Source organism: Aethalodelphis obliquidens, unplaced genomic scaffold (assembly GCF_003676395.1).
Source record: "Aethalodelphis obliquidens isolate GAN/ISIS:26980383/991018 unplaced genomic scaffold, ASM367639v1 scaffold37, whole genome shotgun sequence".
Lineage (NCBI taxonomy): Eukaryota > Metazoa > Chordata > Mammalia > Artiodactyla > Delphinidae > Aethalodelphis > Aethalodelphis obliquidens.
In genome coordinates, this window is record NW_020837981.1 from 11,499,706 (window position 1) to 11,524,002 (window position 24,297).

At 39.1% G+C, this 24,297-nt stretch overlaps 1 protein-coding gene across 2 annotated transcripts; it reads left to right on the forward strand.

The window, feature by feature from the left end:
* Positions 1–671: 671 nt before the first annotated feature.
* ANXA7 (annexin A7) lies at positions 672–23,842 on the forward strand. Of its 2 annotated transcripts, XM_027129901.1 has the most exons (14): positions 672–740; positions 4,210–4,264; positions 6,476–6,680; positions 7,284–7,385; positions 7,994–8,058; positions 8,485–8,550; positions 12,705–12,807; positions 13,023–13,117; positions 15,932–16,045; positions 16,284–16,454; positions 19,372–19,542; positions 19,622–19,697; positions 20,776–20,888; positions 23,340–23,842. In XM_027129901.1, exons 2-14 carry the CDS (start codon positions 4,211–4,213, stop codon positions 23,460–23,462), a joined length of 1,458 nt encoding a protein of 485 aa, XP_026985702.1. In that variant the 5' UTR covers positions 672–740; position 4,210; the 3' UTR covers positions 23,463–23,842. The 2 variants fall into 2 exon arrangements, with proteins under 2 accessions (XP_026985702.1, XP_026985700.1); XM_027129899.1 differs by lacking the exons at positions 672–740; positions 8,485–8,550.
* The last annotated feature ends 455 nt before the right edge of the window (positions 23,843–24,297 follow it).

Sequence of the window (24,297 nt, forward strand, 5' to 3'; positions counted from 1 at the left end):
TTAGGTCTAAGGTGGAGCCCAATGAGTAGCATTTCTAACAAGTTACCAGGTAATGTGGCTGCCAGTCTGGGGACCACAGTTTGAGAACCACTGTAAAAGGTAGCCAACTGGTTCTTTGCTCTGGAATATAAACTTTCTTAATGAGTTTAAGATACTGGTCTGGGCCCTTGAAATTGCCTCAAATGTTTAATGGTAGGGCTCTAGTGTGAGGGGAGCCTGGAATCACCTAACAACTCCCTTCTGGAGTGGTTTTGATTAGTGCATCTCCTGTTCCCACTATCTAGGAGCCTCATAAATATTAATTCAATTCACAAGGGACTAATAAAAGACACCGTCTTTGTCCTCAGAAGATAGGGAGGACGGCACATCAGGCGGAGAGGCTGCCCCTGGCCTCCCAGTTTCGAGCCCTTCTTTGCCGCCCACCACTGAAGGGGCTTCGGGATTCCTCAGGACGGCTTCAACTTCCCAAATGGCTTGAGAGAGCCCAGAAGGAACTGTGATAAAACTGGCTGGTGCACCCGAAGAGAGCGTCTTCTCGCAGGTGGGGCGGCGAGGCGGAGCGGAAGGGAAAGCCGGAGCAGCGGCACCGACAGCCGCCTGGACTGGCCCTGTCGGCACCGCCCCCTGCGATCCTAACGGCCTCGGGCGGCGGCCCTCGGCGCCCCGCCCTTCCCGGGCCCGCCCCCGGCTCCATCTTGCCCGAGATCAGTTTGGGACGAGACGCTGCTACACCGGGTCAGGTGAGGAGCGGCGTACCCTACCGTTGCCATCCCTCGTCCCCCTCGGTCGCCTCGCCCCGGCCTGCTCTGAGGCCTGCCAGCCGGGAGAGGGCGGGGCCCCGCGTGTGTCCCCGAGCAGGGGGGCGCTGGAGGAGCCTGTGGGCCCCGGGAGTGGCCGGCGACTCGGTGTGCGCGTTTTGGGACCCGGGCTGCCTGGTGGGGGCGTTTGGGCGGGGGCGCATTAGGGCGGGATCGGCGAGGCGGCCGGGCAACGGGAAGTCCTGTTCGCCGGTCGTCTGTGCCCCTTGGCTGTCCGGAGGTCCGAGGGAGCTCACTGCCCGAGGGGCCTCCCGCGCAGGCAGGTGGACCACAGGTGGAGGGGTTGAGGCCAGAGGATGGCCCTGCTGAAGCGACCCCAAGGAGGGCTGAGTAGGAAAACCGGTGAGCAGCACCGAAAGCTAAGTCCGGCTGGTGACTAGACTTCCTGGTGACACAGCAAATTTAGGGAAACTTGGGACGTTTGTACTTGCTTAGTGAACCTAGGACAGAATGCGGAAGCCTAAAACTGTACACTGGTTCAGGTTTATAATTCTTGGAAACTATTCAGGGAAGTGGCATTCCAGATTAGATTCCTAGTACCTTAGCAGCAGCAAACGTGTGCTGATTTGAGCCCAACCTGTGTGAACAATTCTACAGGAGATGGCTGATGTCTACCATAAAGTGACAGAAATGAAAAGAAGTCGTCCAACTGCCTTTAAACTCTCTAATTTCTGCCAGCTGGTGGGGAGCTGATCTGATAATTTGTCCTAATTAGATAATGAGTGTAATGAGTTACCTATCAGGCAGGGAAGGAGTTCAAGTACTAGATAGGGAGGTAGAAGAGAGAATTTTGACCACTGCAAAGTGAAGCCTCCTTTCAGTCCTCACTGGTGGTGACTGCCTACCCTGTCCATGCAGAGCCTAGTCGTGCCTCCAATTCTTTATTGAAGGGCCCTTGCTGACAGATTTAAATGGTCTTTCCCAATCAAGAGGCAGGTTTTGGAAAATTGTAGTATCTGCTGTTGGCCATCTTCATACACCCTTTCTATTTTGTATTTGTTTCATAAATTTGCAACAGCTGCCTCCTGTGTTCCTGGGCTTCATGCCATCTCTGAGACTTGAATAGTGAGACCCACCCCTTTTAGTAGTTGACTCACTGGGTGGAGATGGTTTGGAAAACCAAGAATGCTTTTCTAGTCTTTTAAAAGTAGTTGCTGACGGAGGATGTTGAAAAGGAAATAAAAGTTCTGGTTCACTGGTATAGTCTGATTATTCCTTGGGCAAAGTTGAGTAGTTTGTTGAGTCACCAAACTCGGGTTTGTTTCAGCTTTTTACAAAAGCTTTTTCAATCTGCGTTTTGAATAGATGATACATGCATAATTCCAAAAGGACACTTAGCACTTTTTTTTAGTACATTGAAAAATCTCCTTGTTATGCCCCAGCTCTCCTCTCCAGAGGCAGCAGTGGAGTACTGTTTCCTACTTTCTTGAGTATACTTTCAGGGATATTCTCTCTATATACAAGCAAATAAATGTAATTTTTACACATTTGGTTGCAAATTATGTAGTTTTTCATCTTGCTTTTTTCCCACTTAATATGACTTAGAGTGGTTTCACATATGAGTAAAAAGAGAGCTGCTCATTTTTAATAGTTGCCTAACACTTCATTGTATGGCTATCCATAATCTGTTTTACCTGTTCCTTATTAATGGACTTTTAGATTGTTTTTAACCGTGCCACTTGGCCTGCGGAATCTTAGTTCCCTGACCAGGGATTGAACCCAGCCCATGGCAGTGAAAGCACTGAGTCCTCTCCACTGAACTGCCAGGGAATTCCCAACCTTTTTCTGTTACAAATAGTGTGTAATGAATAGCTTTGAACGTATATAATTTTGCATTTGTGTAAGTATTTTTATGAGGTACATCCTGGAAATAGAATTGCATTCTAGTCCTTTATATAATTATACTTCAAAATGTACCCAGATTCATTTTCTTAAAGTTGCTTTAAGTTTTCTCATGTACGGATAGTCTTTATCTTCATTCTGTTCAGAAACTCTTGTTGACGTAATTCCTCTAGTGCCTTTAAAGGTAAGATTTAATGTAGTAGCTAAAGGCTGTAGAAATAGGACTTTGTCACTGGAACAGTTCCTGAGATTTAGAAATTTAAATTGTTTTTGTAGTCTTTGGTGCTATAAAACTTGTTGCCTTTAAAATTATTATTGGGCTTCCCTGGTGGCGCAGTGGTTGAGAGTCCGCCTGCCAATGCAGGGTACACGGGTTCGTGCCCCGGTCCGGGAGGATCCCACATGCCGCGGAGTGGCTGGGCCCGTGAGCCATGGCCGCTGAGTCTGTGCGTCCAGAGCTTGTGCTCCGCAACGGGAGAGGCCACAACAGTGAGAGACCCGTGTACTGGAAAAAAAAAATAATAATAAATAAAATAATTATTAATTTCTCCCATAAATTATTTTCAGACTTCTTCACTTTATTTTGACCCTGACCTCTTTTACCCTTGGTCCATCTGACTGTTCTTGGATGATATTGTTTCTCCTTTACTCCTTTTTTTTTTTATCAGCTGGGCTTGGGGAAGAAGACAGCAAAAAATGATTTAACGTCCTTTGCATCCAGGTCTTTGGATTCCAAATGACTGTTTTAAAACTGACTGGATCAGTTTTCTTATTTTCTTTCAACTTCGACTAAATATATGCCCATTCATTCTCAATTTAGCAAGTTTTTAGCTTCTATACTGTGCTTATGTCATAAGGAGCACTATAATAACTTAAATTTATTTTCTCATTTTCCTCCCCCCCATCTCTGTATCAGCACCTAGGACAGTGCTTATTAAATAGTGGGCTTTTGTAAGTGTTGAACTGGATTTGTTTGGGGTCCTTTATTAAAAAATTTTTTTATTGGAGTATAGTTGATTTACAATGTGTTAATTTCAGGTGTATGGCAAAGTGAATCAGTTATACATATACATATACATATATTGACGCTTTTTTAGATTCTTTTCTCATACAGGCCATTACAGAGTATTGAGTAGAGTTTCCTGTGTTATAAAGTAGCTCCTTATTAGTTATCTGTTTTATATATAATAGTGTGTATATGTCATTGTTTGGGGTCTTGATAAAAAAGAAATACAAATCATTTATAGCTGTATTGGGGAGACGAGCCAAAACACATATTGAAAAATTTGGCAAATTAGGTGGTAGATTCAGAAATGCCAAAATATTCTGGTATCAAAATATCATTCACAGACCAGCAGCAATAGCATCACCTGGAAGCTTAGTTAGGAATACAGAATCTTGGGCCCCATCTCAGAACTACTGAATCAGTCTGCCTGCTAGACTCTTTTGACAGAAGGTGTGTTTTGATTAAACCCTATGACAAAATATATCTTCAAAGGCCTTAATCCTTATAGGAAATTACAGAAGACATTTTTTATTGTTGTTACAGAATGTCGTACCCGGGCTATCCCCCCACAGGCTACCCAGCTTTCCCTGGATATCCTGTAAGTATTGCCACTTATGATACTAAAATAGCTCATGTCCTTGGCACAGATCTTGTATAGAACTAGCCAGCCCATGACAGATCTTACAAATATGCTAGAGCAGGGGTCATAAATTCAAATGGCCAGAAGTACTGAGTAGAGTTCATGAGTGAAGGCAGGTGTTGTGGGGAACTACAGGGACTTGGCTCACCTGTGGAAAGGCAGCAGTTAGTCAGGTTAAGCCGCATGTGTCCATGCAGGGAGGCTGACCCAGTGTTGCTGGATAATTCCATATCTTCAAGTAAAGCCAACAATCTGGATTTTATGTGAAATTGCCCAATTGTTAAAATTGGGAAATGAATATTTTAAAATGTTAAATGCTGTATGATTCAGTACAACATGTAGGTAAGCTAAATCGATCCTGAGTCACTGGGGTTTTTTGTTGTTGTTGTTGTTTTTAAGTATTTATTTATTTTTGGCTGCGTTGGGTCTTCGTTGCTGTGCGTGGGCTTTCTCTAGTTGCAGAGATCGGGGGCTACTCTTTGTTGTGGTGCGTGGGCTTCTCATTATGGTGGCTTCTTTTGCTGCAGAGTGCGGGCTCTAGGCACGCCAACTTCAGTAGTTGTGGTGCACGGGCTTAGTTGCTCAGCGGCATGTGGGATCTCCCCGGACCAGGGATCGAACCCGTGTCCCCTGCATTGGCAGGCGGATTCTTAACCACTCTGCCACCAGGGAAGTCCTGAGTTACTGGTTTTTAATCTTTGTGTTAGAAGATTTAAAATAACTTAAGAGGGGGCTTAAGAGAAAGCCCTCGCACAGAAACGAAGACCCAACACAGCAAAAATAAATAAATTAATTAATAAACTCCTACCCCCAACATCTTTAAAAAAAAAAAAAACTTAAGAGGAGCTTGACTCATAGGTAACAAATTGCAGTGGATTAGAGGTCCCTGGATTAGTACTTCTGAGACTTTTAGTATTTGGAGTGCATGTTATAAATGTGCTACCAAGTTCTGCCTTGTTGATGTCTATACTATTCTGAGGACTAACCTCATAGCTGAGGCATAAGTAAGAATTGTGTTTCAATTTTATGCTCATAAGTATGCAGGGCTTCTTTCTAACTCTGGGAGAATAGAAAGAGGGGCCTATACAGATTAATGTATATTCTTATGTGTATATTCTTATGTAAAGTGAATATATAGCTCTCCTGAATTTATCATTGAAGAGATGAGAGTTATGAATATGTTCCCAGGTCCCTATGTACTAAACTGGACTCTGACCACCATTTCAGTCAATATCAGCTAATTGTTAAAACAGACAACCCTAACATCCCAATGACTTAAAGCAATAAAAACTTATTACTTGCTTACTTCAGTCTCCTGGAAGTCAGTGGTGGGGGTGGCCAGGGGAAGGGTGTGGTGGGGAGCTAGGAGGCTTTGTTCCATGTCGTCTTGAGGGTTCCCAGGCTCCTTCCATCCTCTGTTGCCTTGGAGTCCTCCACTGGATCTTCTGCTTCCAGCTGGCAGATGAAGGAAAAGAGAGGGGAAGAGAGAGCTTAGAGGATTGGGCAGAAAGTTAAGGGGACCAGGCTGGAAGTCGTGTATGTTACTTCTGTCCACATTCGTTTACCAGTATTCAGTCATATGGTCCTATTTAACTGTAACGGGGTCCTGGGAAATGTAGTCTAGTTTTGTGGCCTGGGAAAAAGTTTAGTGAACATGTAACAGTCTCTCCATACTTAGACATTGTGTGATCTGAACTGAGGTCCAAAATGTCACACCCAGTGTATGACTCAGGTCACCTTATTTTTTTTTTTCCCCCTGTTATGCACAGGTCCAGATGTGTTGCAAGAAAGCCATGAATTCTTCTCTTTAGGGTAGAGAGGCAAATCTTCCTATTATTTCCAGGTGCTAGGAAAATGAAGGAACTAATAAGCTTTGCTAGTTGTTCCTGAAGGCTTGAGGTTTGGAAAGAGCCTGGTTCTTACTCCCAAATAGAGAAACAGACCCTTCTTGCCTAACACAGGTAGATTTATATATAACTGAATTCTGACAAACAAGTGTCCTGAAAAACTAGTATACTGATAAACTAGTATGAGATACCAGGACTTCTAATGGGCTTTTTAATATGTAAAAGAATAAGCTAGACCTTAACAGTTATCTTTGTTTGTTTCCTTAGCTAGGTTCTATTTCTCGGTGATCACATTCATTTGAAAATTTTTCTGGTTTTTCAGCCTGCGGGTCAGGAGTCATCTTTTCCTCCTCCTGGTCAGTATTCTTATCCTAGTGGCTTTCCTCCAGTGGGAGGAGGTGCCTACCCACCAACACCAAGTAGTGGCTACCCAGGAGCTGGAGGCTACCCAGGAGCTGGAGGCTACCCTGCCCCTGGAGGCTATCCCAGTGCCCCACAGCCAGGGGGAGCTCCATCCTATCCTGGAGGTGAGTCCTGGGTTGTGGAATTAGTATAGCATTTTTTTTCTTCTCTCTTTAATCCTCTCGGTTCCTTCTTGTTTTGTACGAGGTCAGAGTTGCTCTTAGCCTACTTTCTACCTTAGACAGTAAGGACCTAGCTGGCAAGATAGAAGGATAAAGGTTCTAAGGAGGCATGAAAGCTGGGAGCAGTCTCCAAAATTCTGTTGTGAAAGGAATTAGAATAAATCTCATGGTAATAAAGGACCAATATATAATGGTTTGGTTGATAATTTGTAATCTTAAGAACTGATTAAGATATTTCATTTGGCATGATTGTGACCTTAGGACAGCTTTGTCCACAGTATGTAAAAAACCAAACCAACCAAACAAACAAACAAAAATCTTAGCACTTTTGTATTATAAGTTATTAAGGCAGATGAATGAAGTAACCTTTTTTTTAAATTTATTTTTTAATGGGGAAGGATTTGTTGAGAAATTGAATTTAGACCAAAAGGGACTACTGCTATAGCATTAATAGTATATTTTCTTCTACTGTTTCTAAAGTTTTCACTTCAATCATGAGAACTGTCACTGTAGTTTGTTTCTTTTTTTCTCTTGTTCTTCCTCCAGGCCAAGGGTTTGGAGCCCCACCAAGTGGAGCAGGCTTTTCTGGCTATCCACAGGCACCCTCACAGTCTTATGGCGGGGGCCCATCCCAGTTCCCACTACCTGGTATGTACTAACTGTCCAGAGAAAAACAGTACCTTGATATTTTGAATCTTGCAGTTGCTGTTGAAGGAACTTAGTAGTTTATGTTTGGAATCGTCTTTAGTAAACGTTTATACTAAATACTTCTTAGGTCGTATATGGTTTCATGAAGTGTATTAATGTGATGAAAAAGTTTAATCAGCAAGATGGTAATAAGGACCTATGTTTTCAATCAAAAAAAAATTACCTGTCCTGAAGCCAAAAAGCAAAACCTTCAGGAACTTTTCTGCTCATTAGTATAGCACAAAGGAAACAACCCCCAGAACTATGTCCTGTCATCCTTTCCAGATGGAATCAGAATTTAATCTGGTTCAAGTGTTTTGTTCTTTTTTTAGAGTATTGTTTATAAAGAAATTATGTTAAATTATTTTAAAGAAATTAGGACATGGAATATTTTAAAAGGTTCTTGTGACCAAAGTTGGTTTTTGATTCAGTAAATTATAAAACTTAAAAATTATCCTAGTGAATAGTGTGAATATTCTCATATGTTTCCATATTCATAATAAATCAGTGCTGTTTTGAAAAATTAAATCAGTTAAGACCTGACTGCTGTATTTTTTCTTAATATGTAGGTGGTTTTCCTGGGGGACCGATGCCTTCTCAGTACCCTGGAGGACAATCTCCTTACCCTAGTCAGGTATTTTTTTTTTTTTCCTACCTTTTAAATTTAGTCTGGGTAACTGGATAATGCTAAAGAAGGACACTACTCCTTTGCTAACATTAGAGGTTTCCATGAAGCAGAGGAGATGGTCTAAAACAGTTCACTTAAGACTTTAATCTTTGCTTCTGTTAGACTCCATGCTCTTTGGTCCACCTGCTTTTAAGTACTGTCCTGATGACTTTAATAAGACAAACATAGGTCCCTTCTCACAGGTGATGACACCCATACTCTTTTTCATAGTGATTCACTTGGACTCTTGGCGTTGGTTTTAGTTCTTTTTCCTCCTCCCTTGCTGGCAGTATAACTATGAACTTACTGGGTGGTTGATATTTCTGGCAGTGTTTTATGAAGTATGTTTTTGTTTTCCTTTTTTACCTTTATAACTTTCCACTCTTCTTTCAGATCAATACAGAATCCTTACCTTCCTATCCTGTTTTCTCTTCTGTTTCTGTGGATTATAGCAGTGAAATAAGGTTTTTTAATGTTCACTAATCACTAGATCTCCTATATATGCCTTCATTTGTTTCTAATTTCTCCTGTATTTGTCTCTCACCACTTCCTTGAGGGCTCATTGTATCTGTTTTTATCTTTATGTCCCTGTAGTGCTTGGCAGGGGTTTAAATACAGTAGTCAATTAATGTCTGTTAAATTGATTTTTCAGGAGTCTCAGAAGGTCTCCCGTATATCAAATCTTTGCCCTATCTCAATATAGCTCCTTATTTTAATATTAAGTTTTATTCTTTAATTGACTTGTTAATTCTTTTATATCCTATGCAAGTTAATAGGAACATAAGCAGTTTTATGTTTACCTTATCTTGATTTTCTCATTTCATATTGTCTATTCATAAAGATCTAGCATTTTAAAGCTTTTTTTAGGCTGGGATTGGTAAGGGGTTACAGAATTGGAAGAAGAAAACTTAGCCATTTTCTGGCTTCCTTTCCAGATTTGAGGAATTTTTGAGCTCCAGAGAGGCCACACAGCTAGTGAAAGTCAAAGCTGAGACTAGATCCTAGCTCTTCTGCCTCTTAGACCAGTGGTCTCTGTTATACAGTGCTACTTTGCTGATACAGTAAATGATATTCCTCCAAAGCCCATAGTAAATTGCTTTCAATCCTTTTTTTAAAAAATTGTTGATTATTAATCATATTATAAATCTGTAGTTATTCTAATCATTTGTTATGAGAATTTTTATTTTAGTTTAGTTTAAGCATGCATTTGCTTTTAAAGACATCATTTTATGACTGAATATAAAAGATTTTTAAACATAAAAACACTAAAAGTAAAATACACATGCAGCTTATCTTGCATAACAATTACAACCCTAAATTGAAACCAGGAAGTTACAGAGCAGTAGATTTTGGGAGATGGAAAGTGGAATAGATGGAAGTGAAATAGACTACCTTGTGAGGGGTGAGCTCCCTGTCACTGAAAATCCCCTGATAGAAGTTGGTGTGTGTGTATGTGTAGGTGTGTGTGTGTGTATAGGAAGATGTAAAGAAAGATTTTGTCTTGGGGCCAGGTGACCTCTCCTGATTGACCCAATTCTAATTCTATGGCAGTTTTTCAGCAGGAAGATCGGAATGAAATGGAAGGCAAAGGGTGGCACTTTTGGTGGCAGATAGTATGGGCTTTGCTGTACTGAGAAATCCTCTGTAGTTAGAGTTTTGACCTCAAGAATATAGACCCTGATTTCTTTGAGTTCAGTATAATGCCTGCAGAATGATAGTATTCTTGATGAAGATTCACTTCAAACTTAGACTTTCAACAAAGAATAAAACAAAACCATTTTTCCCTCTAGATGAAAAATGGAATAAGTCTTTTGGTGGTTGTTCGTTTTTAGAAACAAGAGGATGACAGAAAATGATAGTCGTCAAATAGTGCATGATGAGGGTTAGTTTCTCTTACTGTCTAGTTCAGTGTATTATAAACAGAAGCTTCTGCCCTGCTTAGGATTTTAGTGACAGTGGTTACATCAAAGAAAACTTTCATCAGTGCTTGATACATTAAGCCTCATGTAAAGGCAATATGTTGAAAAATTTTTTCTGCTTGAATATTTGCTACAAGTAGAATAATTTTAGTTTTTCCTTAAAACCAATATACAAATATTTCTTGTTAGTTCTCTGCTTACATTCCTGGCTTAGAAACTACTGAAGGATGATTGTTAGGGCTTATTGGTAGAAGAAAATGTTGGCGTGAGAGTAGAGATGAGTGGGAGGAATTACTGACCATAAAAATGTTTGTCGAAGGGTCTGGTCTCCTTCTCCCCAATCACTTTGCCCCTACAAAGGGGCATATTGGTTGGCATATTGCTGTTGCTGTATTCAATGGGTATAACTCGAAATACCGTTTCAGTTGCCTAGAAAGCAACTGAATCATTTTATGTTTTGAAATGATGTTGATTGCATCTTTAAATGATATTTTAGAGATACTTGGTTAAATAAAATATATTATTAAAATTAAATTTTAAAAAATGTGATGGGGGGACTTCCCTGGTGGCGCAGTGGTTAAGAATCCACCTGCCAATGCAGGGAACACGGGTTTGAGCCCTGGTCCGGGAGGATCCCACATGCCACAGAGCAACCAAGCCTGTGCGCCGCAACTACTGAGCCTGCGCTCTAGAGCCCGTGAGCCACTACTGCTGAGCCCGCGTGCCACAACTGCTGAAGCCCACGCATCTAGAGCCCATGCTCCATTAACAATAGAAGTCACCGCAGTGAGAAGCCTGCGCACCGCAACGAAGAGTAGCCCCTGCTCGCTGCAACTAGAGAAAGCCCGTGTGCAGCAACGAAGACCCAACACAGCCAAAAATAAATAAATTAAAAAAAAAAATGTGAAGGGATATCATCTTGCTGTATCCCATCTCTCTTAAACCCTGATTCGAATATTTTAAGAAAACTAATGAATTGTTTCATAGCTTTGTATTTAAACTTTTTTAAACTTAATTTTGTAATAATTTCAGACTTATAAAAAAGTTGTAAAAATTGTGTACAGAATTCCTGTATACATACAGTTTACTCAGATTCTTACATAAATACAGTACAGGAAATAACAGTTTTATAATACTATTACCCAACCTTTAGACTTCATCACTTGTCCCAGTAATGTCCTTCTGGTTCAGGATCAAATCCAGGATGAAACATTGCATTTGTTGTCATGTCTCTTAAGTTTCCTTTAATATGAAATAATTCTTCAGTCTTTGTTGTTAATCACCTTGATACATTGGAAGAATACTACCAGTTATTTTGTAAAATATTCCTTAATTTGTGTTTGTCTGATAAGTCCCCCTGATTAAATCTAGGTTATGCCATTTTGGCAGGAATACCACAGAAATGATGTCGTGTCCCTAGTGAATCATATCAGGAGGCACTAGTTGTTGATTTACCCCATTCCTGGTGATAATTGGTTTTGATCATTTGCTTCAGATGATGTCTGCTAGGTTTTCTGCTGTAATGTTACAAAGTATGCAAATATCTTGGTTCTCATTATACTTTTACCCACTGATTTTAGCATCCATTGATGATTCTTGCCTGAAACACTTAGTACTGTGGTCTTTGTCATATGGTGATTTTTAAATTTCTTTATAGATTTGTATTTAAAAACATATAGTCCTTGTTTTGCTTTCTGGTTTATTTCCTTATAAAATCGATGAAGAATATTGTAACTCCCAGAGTCTGTAGTCATCAATTTCATTTTCATGCTTTTCTTATTATAAAATGTTTTATGTCTAATAATCAGGGCCCGTACAGGAAATGAAGAGCTATTACCAAAAGTATATTGCTTGTTTGAAATCTCATTGGGCAAGTCTGGCTCTACCTCACTAAAGCCATTATTATATTCTTTAAATAAAACACTGCCACTCGCACTATCCAGGGATCAATCTCTTTTTTGCCCTCCTGTTCTACCAAGAAGGAAACCAAGGCATGGAAAGATTGTGACTATCTTCACAAGCTTGACTCTCTTGTTTCCTGAAAGTTTGGTGTCTGGCTGTCTTTTGGTGGGAGAAGGATAGTCTCTGTCTGTTCCAGAATGAGCCATGAAAATAAATATCCTTATCCTAAAACCTAAGTACTGGCTTCCTTGCCTAAGAGTGATGATCAGAGAAGTCTTTTTTTTCCCCCCCAATATTTATTTATTTATTTTGTCACACCAGGTCTTAGTTGCAGAAGGCAGGCTTCTTAGTTTCAGCTCACTGGCTCCTTAGTTGTAGCACATGGGCTCCTTAGTTGCGGCAGGTGGGCTCCTTAGTTGTGGCATTCAAACTCTTAGTTGCAGCATGCATGTGGGATCTAGTTCCCTGATGAGGGATCAAACCCGGGCCCCCTGCATTGGGAGTGTGGAGTCTTATCCACTTCGCCACCTGGGAAGCCCCATAATCGGAGAAGTCTTAAGTTGTCTTCCTGTAAGCAGAGAAACCGGAGTTGGCTTTTTTTTTTAAGTTAGTATTTTTTTTAATAAGATGTTGAACATTTTTTCATATTATTTTTCTTCCAGTTTTTTGAGACCCAATTGAAATATAACAGTGTATTAGTTTTAGGTATACAACATGTTGATTTGGTATATGTATGTATTGTGAAATGATTACCACAATAACTGATTTGGATTTTATGCCTCTTGTTCTCAGCCTGCTTCGATGACTCAGGGAACTCAAGGAACAATCCAACCTGCTGCCAACTTCGATGCCATGAGAGATGCAGAAATTCTTCGTAAAGCAATGAAGGGTTTTGGTGAGGAAAACATATTTTTGTCTCATTTACAATCAAATTCAAGTGATTGTAGAGTAAAAATAAGCTTTATATCATAAACCAAGTTTATATGTGAGCCTGTGTGCACATCCCTCAATTTAATCTGACACCAGACACCTTGTAAGCATCTAAAAGATGTCATCAAGGAGCACCCCACACAGACCTCATCCTTACTTAGACATGTATGGTTCTTTCAGGTACAGATGAACAGGCAATTGTAGACGTTGTGGCCAATCGTTCCAATGATCAAAGGCAAAAAATTAAAGCAGCTTTTAAGACCATGTATGGCAAGGTATGTTTTGTTTCCTTTTCAGGAGTGAGCATGAACAGTGGCCTTACGCCCTGCATTCTGTCAGGTTGGTTACTATCTTTTTACTCGTACTGGTGAGTACAAAGAAGAGACAACTAGATTTCAGAGACCTCAGGAGAGGTGTATTCAATATTTCTTTCTTTCTTTTTTCTTAAATAAATTTATTTATTTATCTGTGGCTGCGCTGGGTCTTCGTTGCGGCACGTGGGCTTCTCATTGTGGTGGCTTCTCATGTTGCAGAGCATGGGCTTTAGGTACACGGGCTTTAGTAGTTGTGGCTCGTGGGCTCTAGAGCGCAGGCTTGGTAGTTGTGGTGCACGGGCTTGGTTGCTTCACGGCATGTGGGATCCTCCTGGACCAGGGCTCGAACCTGTGTCCTCTGCATTGGCAGGCGGATTCTTAACCACTGCGCCACCAGGGAAGTCCCATCAATATTTATTTCTCTTAGAAGGCTTTCCAATTCTAGAGTAGTCCTTGATCTCACAGTCATACCTATTTACTATGTCTGGTAGGTGACACATGTTCAGTAAAAAGTAGATTATGACCACAATCCTGATCAGTAGCTTGGTTCTCAGTCTGCTCCTTACAGTTGGATTCAAGGAGTTCTTATGTAGCCCTTGCTTATTTTTGGTCCCTGGTATCATCTTTCACTCCTCTTCCTCCCTCTAAACATATCTTGTATTATGACTTCATAGAACTTCTTGCCATTCCCTGCACACATACTTCTGTGTTTGGTATATGTTGTTCTCTTGTCCTGGAACAGCTTTTCCTTTTTTCCTGCATGGCAAACAAATTCTCCAGGATTTGTCTTGATTAAGCTACTTTGTGAAGTTTCTCTCATTGCTCTGGGCATAATTTGGCTGCTTCTTCCACTGTGGTCCCATAGCACTTTGTAAAACCTCTGCTGTAACTAACGTCACTGCCCGCTCCCCAGAACTGTGAGCTCCCATCAGGCAAACCATGTCATATTCATCTTTGTATTTATAGTACCAAGTACAGGAACACTAACAGATAGCCACTTAAATATTTGTTGAGTGGATGATCAGTGACTAAATCCAGCAAGATTCTGTGGCTGAAAGGTGTCATCGTTTCTCAAATATAAAGGGCAAGACTGGGTAGCATTGGTTTGCCATTTAGATAGGAATCCTAAACATTTTCCGATATCCTCTGAATCCAGTTTACTTTTCTCAGAATGGAAGTAGAGTTCCACTGGCTGGTCCCACCTCATCTTTTCTACTTTGCCTGCCCAACGCAAAATCCACTTCCTTAGTCTTAAGGCTGATTAAGTGACACAAACTCTAGTTTCTCTTAGGGTTCAACATCAGACTCACTTTTCTCGCAAAAGTATTTTCCACATTATGAATTTCTTTAGTTCACATGTGGTCTGTGCTTTGTTGTCCTGAATTTTCTCATACAGCACCTTTGAATTAAAACTAAATTCCCAGCCTATTTTCCTTACCCACAGCCACCTTTTCTCTTGACTTCTTATTAATAAAAATACTATTCCTCTAGCCTGCCTTGGAGTCTTCTTTGATTCCACACTCTTCTTTGTCAATTAATCAGTGAATATTGTTTCAGTGCCTACTGTATGCCAGGCACTGCTTTGTCCTAGCAACTGGTTATTGACTATGTCTTATTGATCTAATCTGTAAAAGAGCTCTTTAAAAATGTGTCTTCTGTCTCCTTTTTTTCTTTCCACCACTCAAGTCCAAGCCTTTATTACTTCTTACCTAAATATTCCAGTAGCCTAAATTTCATTTATAGCCTCTGTCGTCATAGTCCGTCCTGCCTGTTGATACTGCCTGTTGTTGCTATATCAATGCCATTTTCTTACGTAAAAGTTTCCAGCAACTCCTCCCAACATGCAGAATCAAATCCACACTTTTTAGCTTGGTATTCAAGGTAATAATCCAAGCATGTAGTTACAACTTTGTTTTACTAATCTCTGAAAACATTACCCTCTAACAAAATTGGTTGTCTTGTTGTTCCATTGAACAAGCTTTGCTCATTCTTGCCTCTATACTGTTGATTCTCAATCTTAGCTGAGTATCATAATCTCTTTTCAAACTTAAAAACACACGCAGAATCTCTGGGTATTCATTCTTGACATAAGTGTTGTTTGTGTTTTTTTTTTTTTAGAAAAATTCTGCAGATGATTTTAATGCATATAGCCAAGGCTGGGAACCACTTTTCTGTTCCTTGTTTGTGTTCTTTCTCCTTGCCTGAAATACCTTTCTTCTTTCTCTTTGCCTGCTAATTTTTACATATTCTTCAAGATCTGGACTAAAAGTTTTCTCTGAGCTCTCTAGCCCACTTTAACTTTTCCTATTTCAGCTTATTTCTGTGCTACTTACTCATCTCACGCTGGAGTACAGGCTGCTTTATATTAACTTTTTAAAAATGTTTATCTTATCTTTTCAAATAAGAACACGATGATGACAATTTCTATTTCCTCATAGAGTAAGAACAGTTTCTTATACTAAGTAAATATCTGTTTATCATTTTGTTAATTTGAATTATTCTTTGTTTCCTATACCTCTTATTTTGTACCTAGTGTGGTGGTGGAACTATAATAAATTTATTATTAAGTGTTTATTGATAGAATGAGTAAAATATATCTGCTTGAGTGTAATAAACTTAAAATAAATATTTATTCCTTAGTATATAATATTCAGAACAGCAATTGAGGTTTTCATATAGCAATTCAATTCCATTTTTTCATATTGTCCTTAAAAAATTTAAGCAAAACAAAATTTGGAGAGCACATATACTTAGTTTGTATTTGTAATTTAACAGGATTTAATCAAAGATCTTAAGTCAGAGTTAAGTGGAAATATGGAAGAACTGATCCTTGCCCTGTTCATGCCACCTACGTATTATGATGCCTGGAGTTTACAGAATGCAATGAAGGTAGTATATGGCATTTACTTTGAGTATTTTGTCCTATTTCAAATGTAAAGCCCCATAAATTTTGGCAGTTCTGAATTTATAGTGACAGCTAAATCAGTACATTATTTTATATCATCTGAATATATAGAGCTTTTTAGGTCTGGAGGCTAAAGAAATATTTGATGGAACAGTAAGATTTAACTACTTTCAGAAATTTCATGATTTGTTGTATAATTCTCCCTTTCTTCACTTCACATAGGGAGTAGGAACTCAGGAACGTGTATTGATTGAAATTTTATGCACAAGAACAAATCAGGAAATCAGAGAAATTGTCAGATGTTATCAATCAGAATTTGGACGAGACCTTGAAAAGGACATTAGGTCAGATACATCAGGGCATTTTGAACGTTTACTTGTATCCATGTGCCAGGTGAGTATAGCATGAAAGTTTGGGTGTTGGTGGAGGGAACATTTTTTACTGCCTGTTGCCAGTGGCCATTCTTTATTCCTTTTAATATTTAGCCCCCTTGGAATCTTGACATCTTTAGGAGGGACAATGCAGAATCCACTGTACAGGTTTCTTTGTAGTCACTACTGAAATTTATTTCTGCAAATCTGGCCTTTGTAAGGAATCAGAAATTAACCTCTTTAAGGTTGTATGAAATCAGAAATCAACTTGAGGCTCTGTGTCTTAGAATGGCGATGAATCTGTACTTTTGAGCTTAGCATTGTACTGCCAGTTAAGTCGGACCATCAACTGAAGGTATGTAGGTCCGCCATGCAAGTGCTACAAGAGTGAGGACTGTGAGGAGAGCCAGAAATGCAGAAAATGTTTCAGCGTTCACAGTACTTAGTACTGTGGGTACTGTGCTTAGTACCCTCCTTGTTCTGATTCCCCAAATGTGCTGGAAAAGTGGCAGAAAATTCTCCAAATAGGGTATTTGCAATGATACTACAAATACACTTAGAATGAGATAATCAGGGTATATTTGAAAGAGATGAGGCAAAATACTAGCACACTGATTCAGTATCAGGAGTTGTTGGCTATCCTGCTAGTGCACAGGTTGGACAGTCTTGAAGATGCTAAAAGTAGAGGAGAGGCTCTTCACAGCAAAGGGAGGTAGTTGCAGAAAAGACAGTGTGCCAAAGTGCGTGGGTATGGAAATGAGAAAAGAAAGCAAATGGATGGGAGGACATTGAATTTACCCACAACAGAGTAACAGAGCAGGGGAGTAGGTTAGCATGAAAAGAAAATCAGGACCAGAGAGTTAATGCTAAAAAATGATTATTAAGACTTTAATGAGGTGCTGAATATTTCTTTATGCAGGGTTCAAGGCCCAGCCATCTTTCAAAGTAAAGGTCCCTATTCCAGGGAGTGGCTTCCTAGGAAAATGGGACTGTATTATGTGCTTGAATCCAAAGGCAATTATCTGGGGAGTTGTTCCTGAGCTCCTTTGCCTGTGCTGTGTTCAGTAGCCCATTTAGAATATGCTTCTACACATGCCTTGTGCCCAGTGCTCTTCAGGAGACAGTTTCTCACCTTCAAGGAACACCTCTCCATTTTGTTGCTCAGACAGACACTGAGACTCCAGAGGGCAGCCTTTCCTTTGTTTGGGTTTGTGTTTCTATTGATATTTTTGAGAGAAACCAACTACCCATCTAAGCTTTACTCTTGTTCAGGCCCAGGCCCTCCCTCTCTTCTTCCCAGTGAAGAGTTTGGTCTATAAATTGGTACAGGCTAGCAGTACTTGAGTTATTTATAACTTCTTCTAAAAGGCTCACATGTCATTTTCATGTACACATTCATAATAAATACTTGTATATTAAGATTACACTTGGATGAATGAAAGGACGTTCACGAAACCTCCATATTATATACTCCCTCCTTTGACTTAAATTCCTTGAGGGGAGGGGCCCTGTCTTTCTTGTGTCCCCACCACTTAGCACATCCTGTTGTTTCTGTTCCTCTGGAGAACCCTGACTAATACAGCCTGGTACAAAGCAAGTGCTCCATACCTTATAGTTATATGGATGAATACAAAGCGGAACTCAGTATAATGCATATTGATCTTAAATCCCAGCTAAGCAGACTCATAATTTATTTGAGTGGTAGTTTATATCTCCTATTAGAGGAGGTCCTCAGCGTGGCTCAGTAGTCGCTTCATCATGAGAAATCTAAAGTTACTTCAGACCCTGGAGTTCAGGGATATCCAGCCTCCAGGAAACCTCAGTGCTTCTCTCTCCGAACTGAACAGGGGACGGTGCTTATTGGCTCAGAACATGAACCGATAGAAGTAGACCCTATCACAAGAGAAGTGAAAAATGAAATTCCTTTCGTGGCAGAAGGCTTTCTCCCGGAGGATAGAAGTGGCTGCACTGTTAGTGTTCAGGACTTGCTAGATCACGAGTGTGTGTGTGTGGCCACAGCCTCTGGAGGTGTCATACTTTGCAGTCTCAACACACACCATTCTGTTTCTCCTGGCCCAATTACCACCCTTCAAGCCACCTCCTCAGAGAAGCATTCTTGGACTCTCCTGGGCCATTTGTCATTCCCTGCTCTGAGCCTGCACTTAATTCCCAGAGACCTCAGTTATAACCCTAATCCCACTGTGGAGGCATCTTTTATCTCCTTAATGGGAAGAATGGAATGGCCATAGTCACTTCCAGTCCTTGTGGTTTCTATCATGCCTAGTCTCTTAATACCTGTTAATAAATGTTTATTGAATAAAAACAAAAACCAAAACCCCAAAACTTCTAAACCAAGGACCAAACCCTGAAGAGTAACTTTTTTAAGAACCCCTTTCTCTTGGTGTACCAAGAGAAAGCTTTTTAAAGTGAATGTTAATAAAATTTTCCACACTTTCAAAAATAAAACGTGTATGTGATTTTTCATGGAAACCTTTTCTGATTTAATTTAGCTCTCAAAGCCCTGAAAACCTCTCATTTTAATATAACCTCATTAAACCATGGTCATATAAAATCCAAAGTTGGCAGTGTAATAAAGTACTAGTTACACTAGTATAGTTTCTTTGGAAATGAAAGATAAGTGTGACAAACTTTATACATTAATTTTTAGTAAATTGTCCCTTTAAATCCAGAAGTGACTAGATTGGAAAAACTTTTTTTTTCTTTTACAATTTTATTTTACTTTTTTGTCACATGGCATGCAGGATCTTTGTTCCCTGAGCAGGGATCGAACCCGTGTCCCTGTCATGGGGACCTGTCCCCTGCAGTGGAAGTGCGGAGTCTTAACCACCAGACCACCAGGAAGTCCCAGAAAAAAATTATTATTTTTTTTAATAGAACTTGTATCACCTTCTTCTAATTCCTGCCTTCCTCTTTTGCAGGGAAATCGCGATGAGAACCAGAATGTTAACCACCAGCTGGCTCAGGAAGATGCTCAGCGTCTCTATCAGGCTGGTGAGGGGAAATTAGGGACAGATGAATCTTGCTTTAACATGATTCTTGCCACAAGAAGCTTTCCTCAGCTGAAAGCTACCATGGAGGCCTATTGCAGGGTATGATCTTTTCTTTTGAAGATTTGGCTTCTATTTTAAGGTGTGAAAATATTTTAACCACTATACTTTTTGTTTACAGGTGGCTAATCGAGATTTGTTAAGCAGTGTCGGCCGTGAGTTTTCTGGAAGTGTTGAAAGTGGTTTGAAGACCATCTGTAAGATACTTTAGTGTTTTGCTTTGTTTTGTTTGTAAATGAGTGAGGCTTTGAATAGTTGTTCCCATTAAGTGGTGATTATTAATATAGCCTCCCTGGAATCTGCTTAGGCAGAGGCCAAGCTAACCCTCTGTTTTTATATGCAATTCTCTATGAATGGTTGGTGGTGTGATCAAATAGGATTGTTTTGAAAATATTTGGTCTTTATTCTCTATGCCCTTCTTGAGGAGTATACAAAAATATATGATAGATTGTGGCATTTCCATTAAGGTGAATAGGAAAGCCCTAAGGAACTACGGAGTGCCACCACACAAAGCGTCATTTTGAGCTCTCCAAAACACCTTTCAAGTACTTAGCCCAATGAGACCCTTTTCCATTTGGAAATTAAAAACCCAGTTTTTGGTGTCCTGACATTCAGATGTTTAATGAAATGGAAATTTCATTCTCATGGAGAATATAAAACTAAAGAGACTATTAGTAACACATTGATATTAGCAATTGAATATCTTACAAATACTACTATAGTAATTGTAGCTAACGTAATGATGTATAGTTAGTACATCTCTACCATCTGCAGGAAGAGACTTTGCTAATTTAATTTTCCTAAGAGAAAACATGTCAGATTTCTTATTATCATTCTCAAATCTTTGCTCAAATCTGTGATTTCTTTTTTTATATTGGAGTGTATCTTACATCCTTCTCTCAGTCAAATGATATATTTGACATCTAGAATTCAGATTTTAGTCATTATTCCTTTTAAGTAAGATATTACCAGGGCACAGTTGCTACAGATTTTCTCACTTTAAGGGGGAAAATGTGAAGAGGCTAATGACTGCATCTATGGAGAGAAAATGGGATTTTTTGGCCAGAGGGAATCTTGTAGAATTGAAGGTAGCCTGTCTGATGCTGCTGGAAAGAAAGGTGGAGGCTGAGAAAAATCAAGAGGACAATATCTTCAGCTCACCTCAGATTTCTGAGATGATTACATAGAAAATGATCAAAAGCAGCTAGAAGTGATAGATGGTGTGTGCACACCTTTTTCAAGTCATTTCACGTCTGAAGCGTCTCTCACTTGCAGTGCAGTGTGCCCTGAACCGCCCTGCCTTCTTCGCTGAGAGGCTGTACCATTCTATGAAAGGTGCCGGCACAGATGACTCCACCCTGGTCAGGATTGTGGTCACTCGAAGTGAGGTGAGGCTTTCTCTGTTTGTCTGATCTTACTTGATTTTGAATGTTGATCCTTTTTTCTTAGCAATATTAAACACATTTTTTCTTCTAGTTTTATTGAGATATAATTGACACTGTGTAAGTTTATAATCGGCACTGTATAAGTTTAAGGTATACAGCATAGTGATTTGACTTATATACATCATGAATATTTTCACAGTAAGTTTAGTGAACATCCATCATCTCATATAGATACAAGATTAAAGGAAGATGTTTTCCCTTGTGAAGAGAACTTTTAGGATGTACTCTCAACAACTTTCATATATAATCTAAAGCAGTGTTAATTATATTTATCTCGTTGTACATTACATACCTAGTACTTACTTATCTTATAACTGCAAGTTTATACCTTTTGACTGTCTTTCTCCAATCTTTCCTCTCCAACCCCTCACCTCTGGTAACCACAAATCCGATCTCTTTTTGTATGAGTTTGTTCATTTTTGAAGTATAATTGGCCTATAACACTATGCTTATTTCTGTTATGCAACATAGTGATTCGATATTTCTATACATTTCAAAAGGATCCCCATGATAAGTCTAGTTATGACATGTCACCTTACAAAGATATTACATAGTTATTGACTATATTCCCCACACTGTACATTTCATACCTGTGACTTACTTATTTTGCAACTGGAAGTTTGTACCTCTTACTCTCCCTCACCTATTTCTTTCCTTCCCCCAACCCCCTCCCTTCTGGCAATTACCTGTTTGTTCATTGTGTCTATAACTGTTTCTGTTTTGTTATGTTCGTTCATTTGTTTTTTTACATTCCACATATAAGTAAAATTGTACAGTATTTGTCTTTCTCTGTCTGACTTAGAATGTTAATTTCTTAAAAGTTCCTTAGTTGGTTGTCAATCCCTCAGGACTGACATTAAGAAAGGGCTCTCTTTCTCACGGCTGGTAGCGATCGTATAAAGCACAGTGTTCACTTTCCTCATGCTGTGAGAGAGGCTTGCTTAAGTGAAACAGACTGCCAGGGAACTCCAGATGTTTATTTTTTGGTTTTCATTTTGCTTATGTAAAAAACTGTATGAGGGAGTTCCCTAGTGGTCTAGTGGTTAGGATTTGGCACTTTCACTGCCATGGCCTGGGTTCAGTCTCTGGTCGGGGAACTGAGATCCTGAAAGCCACGAGGTGCGGGGGGAAAAAAAAAGAACTGTATGAAAGACCTATGCAGGTTAATCCCATTGGACATAAAAATTCTTAAAATTTAGCATATACTTAATTATGAAATAACTGTAAAAAATTTTATATTTATCTTTTTACCTAAATATAGCCTCAGATGTATTCCTTTCTTTGACTTTGTTTATTTAGTGGACTTCTTTTTAATCAAAAGAAAACATATGCTATGAAATTATATGAAAGAAGGTAAATCATTTTTTAAAAGAGAACCGTAATACAGTATTTGGAAAAACCTTCTTGTGTATTTGTTTTTAGACTTAAATTTTCTAAGCAGGATCCCTTTTTCTTTAATTATAATAAAATATACGTAACACAAGATTCCCATTTTAATCATTTTTAAGTGTACAGTTCAGTGACATTAAGTACATTCACATTGTTGTACAACCATCACCACCAAAACTTTTTCACCTTACAAAACTGAAAACTCATTAAACGATAATTCACCATTCTCCTTGCTCCCCAACTCCTGGCAACCACCATTCTGCTTTCTGTCCTATGTATTTGACTACTCTAGATACTTCATATAAGTGGAATCATACAGTATTTGTCCTTTTTAACATCTTCAAGGTTCATCCACATTGTAGCATGTGTCAGGATTTCCTTCTTTTCTAGGGCTGAATAATGTTCCATCGTATGCATACACACTTTTTGTTTATTCATTCATCCGTCAGTGGACACTTGGGTTGCTTCCACTTTTTGGCTGTTATGATTAATGTTGCTGTGAACATGGGTGTACAAATTTTGAGTCTCTGCTTTCACTTTTGTGTATACCCAGAAGTGGAATGGCTGTATTATATGGTAATTCTGTTTTTATTTTATTTTTTTGAGGAATTACCATACCATTTTCCCGTGGCAGCACCAGTTTGCATTCCTACCAGCAATGTACAAGAGTTCCAACTTCTCCACATCCTTGCCAACACTTGTTATTTTCTGTGTTTTTGATAATAGCCATTCTATCAAATGGTTTTTAAATGACTAATATATTTGGAATAGTAGATGAAACTAGTATCACCCTTATTCAATATCTTTACAGAACAGTGAATCAGACATTCACTGGGTGACGCTAGTACTGGTATGAATGCTAGCTATAAAATGCCAGTCATCTGGTGTTTTTTCCCCTCTGCTTTGGTTATAATTAGGATCTTTTCACTATTAAAGAATAATTCTAATATCAGTTTTCTTTAACAGCTGTTTTCTAATATCAAAAATATCATGTCTTGCATGCAGATTGATCTTGTACAAATAAAACAGATGTTCAGTCAGATGTATCAGAAGACCCTGAGCAAAAGGATTGCAAGTGATACGAGTGGAGATTACCGAAGGCTTCTTCTGGCCATTGTGGGCCAGTAGGAGAGATTTTTTTAAATGAGTGAAGCTATTCAGAGCTTATCCTTCAAAGCAATGACTGACCTGCATGCAGCAACATCAATCCTCACCTAACCAAAAGAGCTTTGTACTAAAGACTGTGTCAGGGTATTTGTGCTTGGTTTGCACATGTGGTTATTGCCTTAATTCCAATGTTATTTTTTTCTCTATATACGATCAAGTAAAGCCATATCACAATGATGAAGTAATAATGCAATGTTTGTAAAGCATAATTCTCACTGCTCTTATTCTAAATAGGATACCAAATTGAATAAAAGTCACAACAGTCTGTAATTCTGTGTAATAATATTGAATAAAAAACTCAATATTGAATAAATTTGAATAAATATTGAATTTAAAAAAAACCCTTGCCTTCCATTGGACAGTTATAGTTGGTAATATGTCAAAACTGTATTATTTTTTTTAAAAATTCAGCTCTTTTGACCTAGAAGAGCAATTTGCATCTTACTTTACATAAATAGGTATTCTATATTCATAAACACTAAACTTCCCACATAGAAAATAGTTTAGTATTGCCTGTAATAACTTTTAAAAGAGGGATTATGTGTTTATGTGCATAAAATATATAGCCTACTTTTACGTCTACTGAGACTGCCTAGAGATCTTTATTGGCCCTTGATTTTTTAAAAAAATTTATGAAAGACTTTAATTTTAGTTGCAATTTAATCATGATTCAAGACAGTGAAGCTTGACACATAAGAGGTGCTGAATTAATGAATAAACGAGGCTTAAATCATCTTCCTGGGAGACTGAATACTAGCTCTTTGGAGAAGTAGTTCAGGGAGTCAGTGATTTCAAA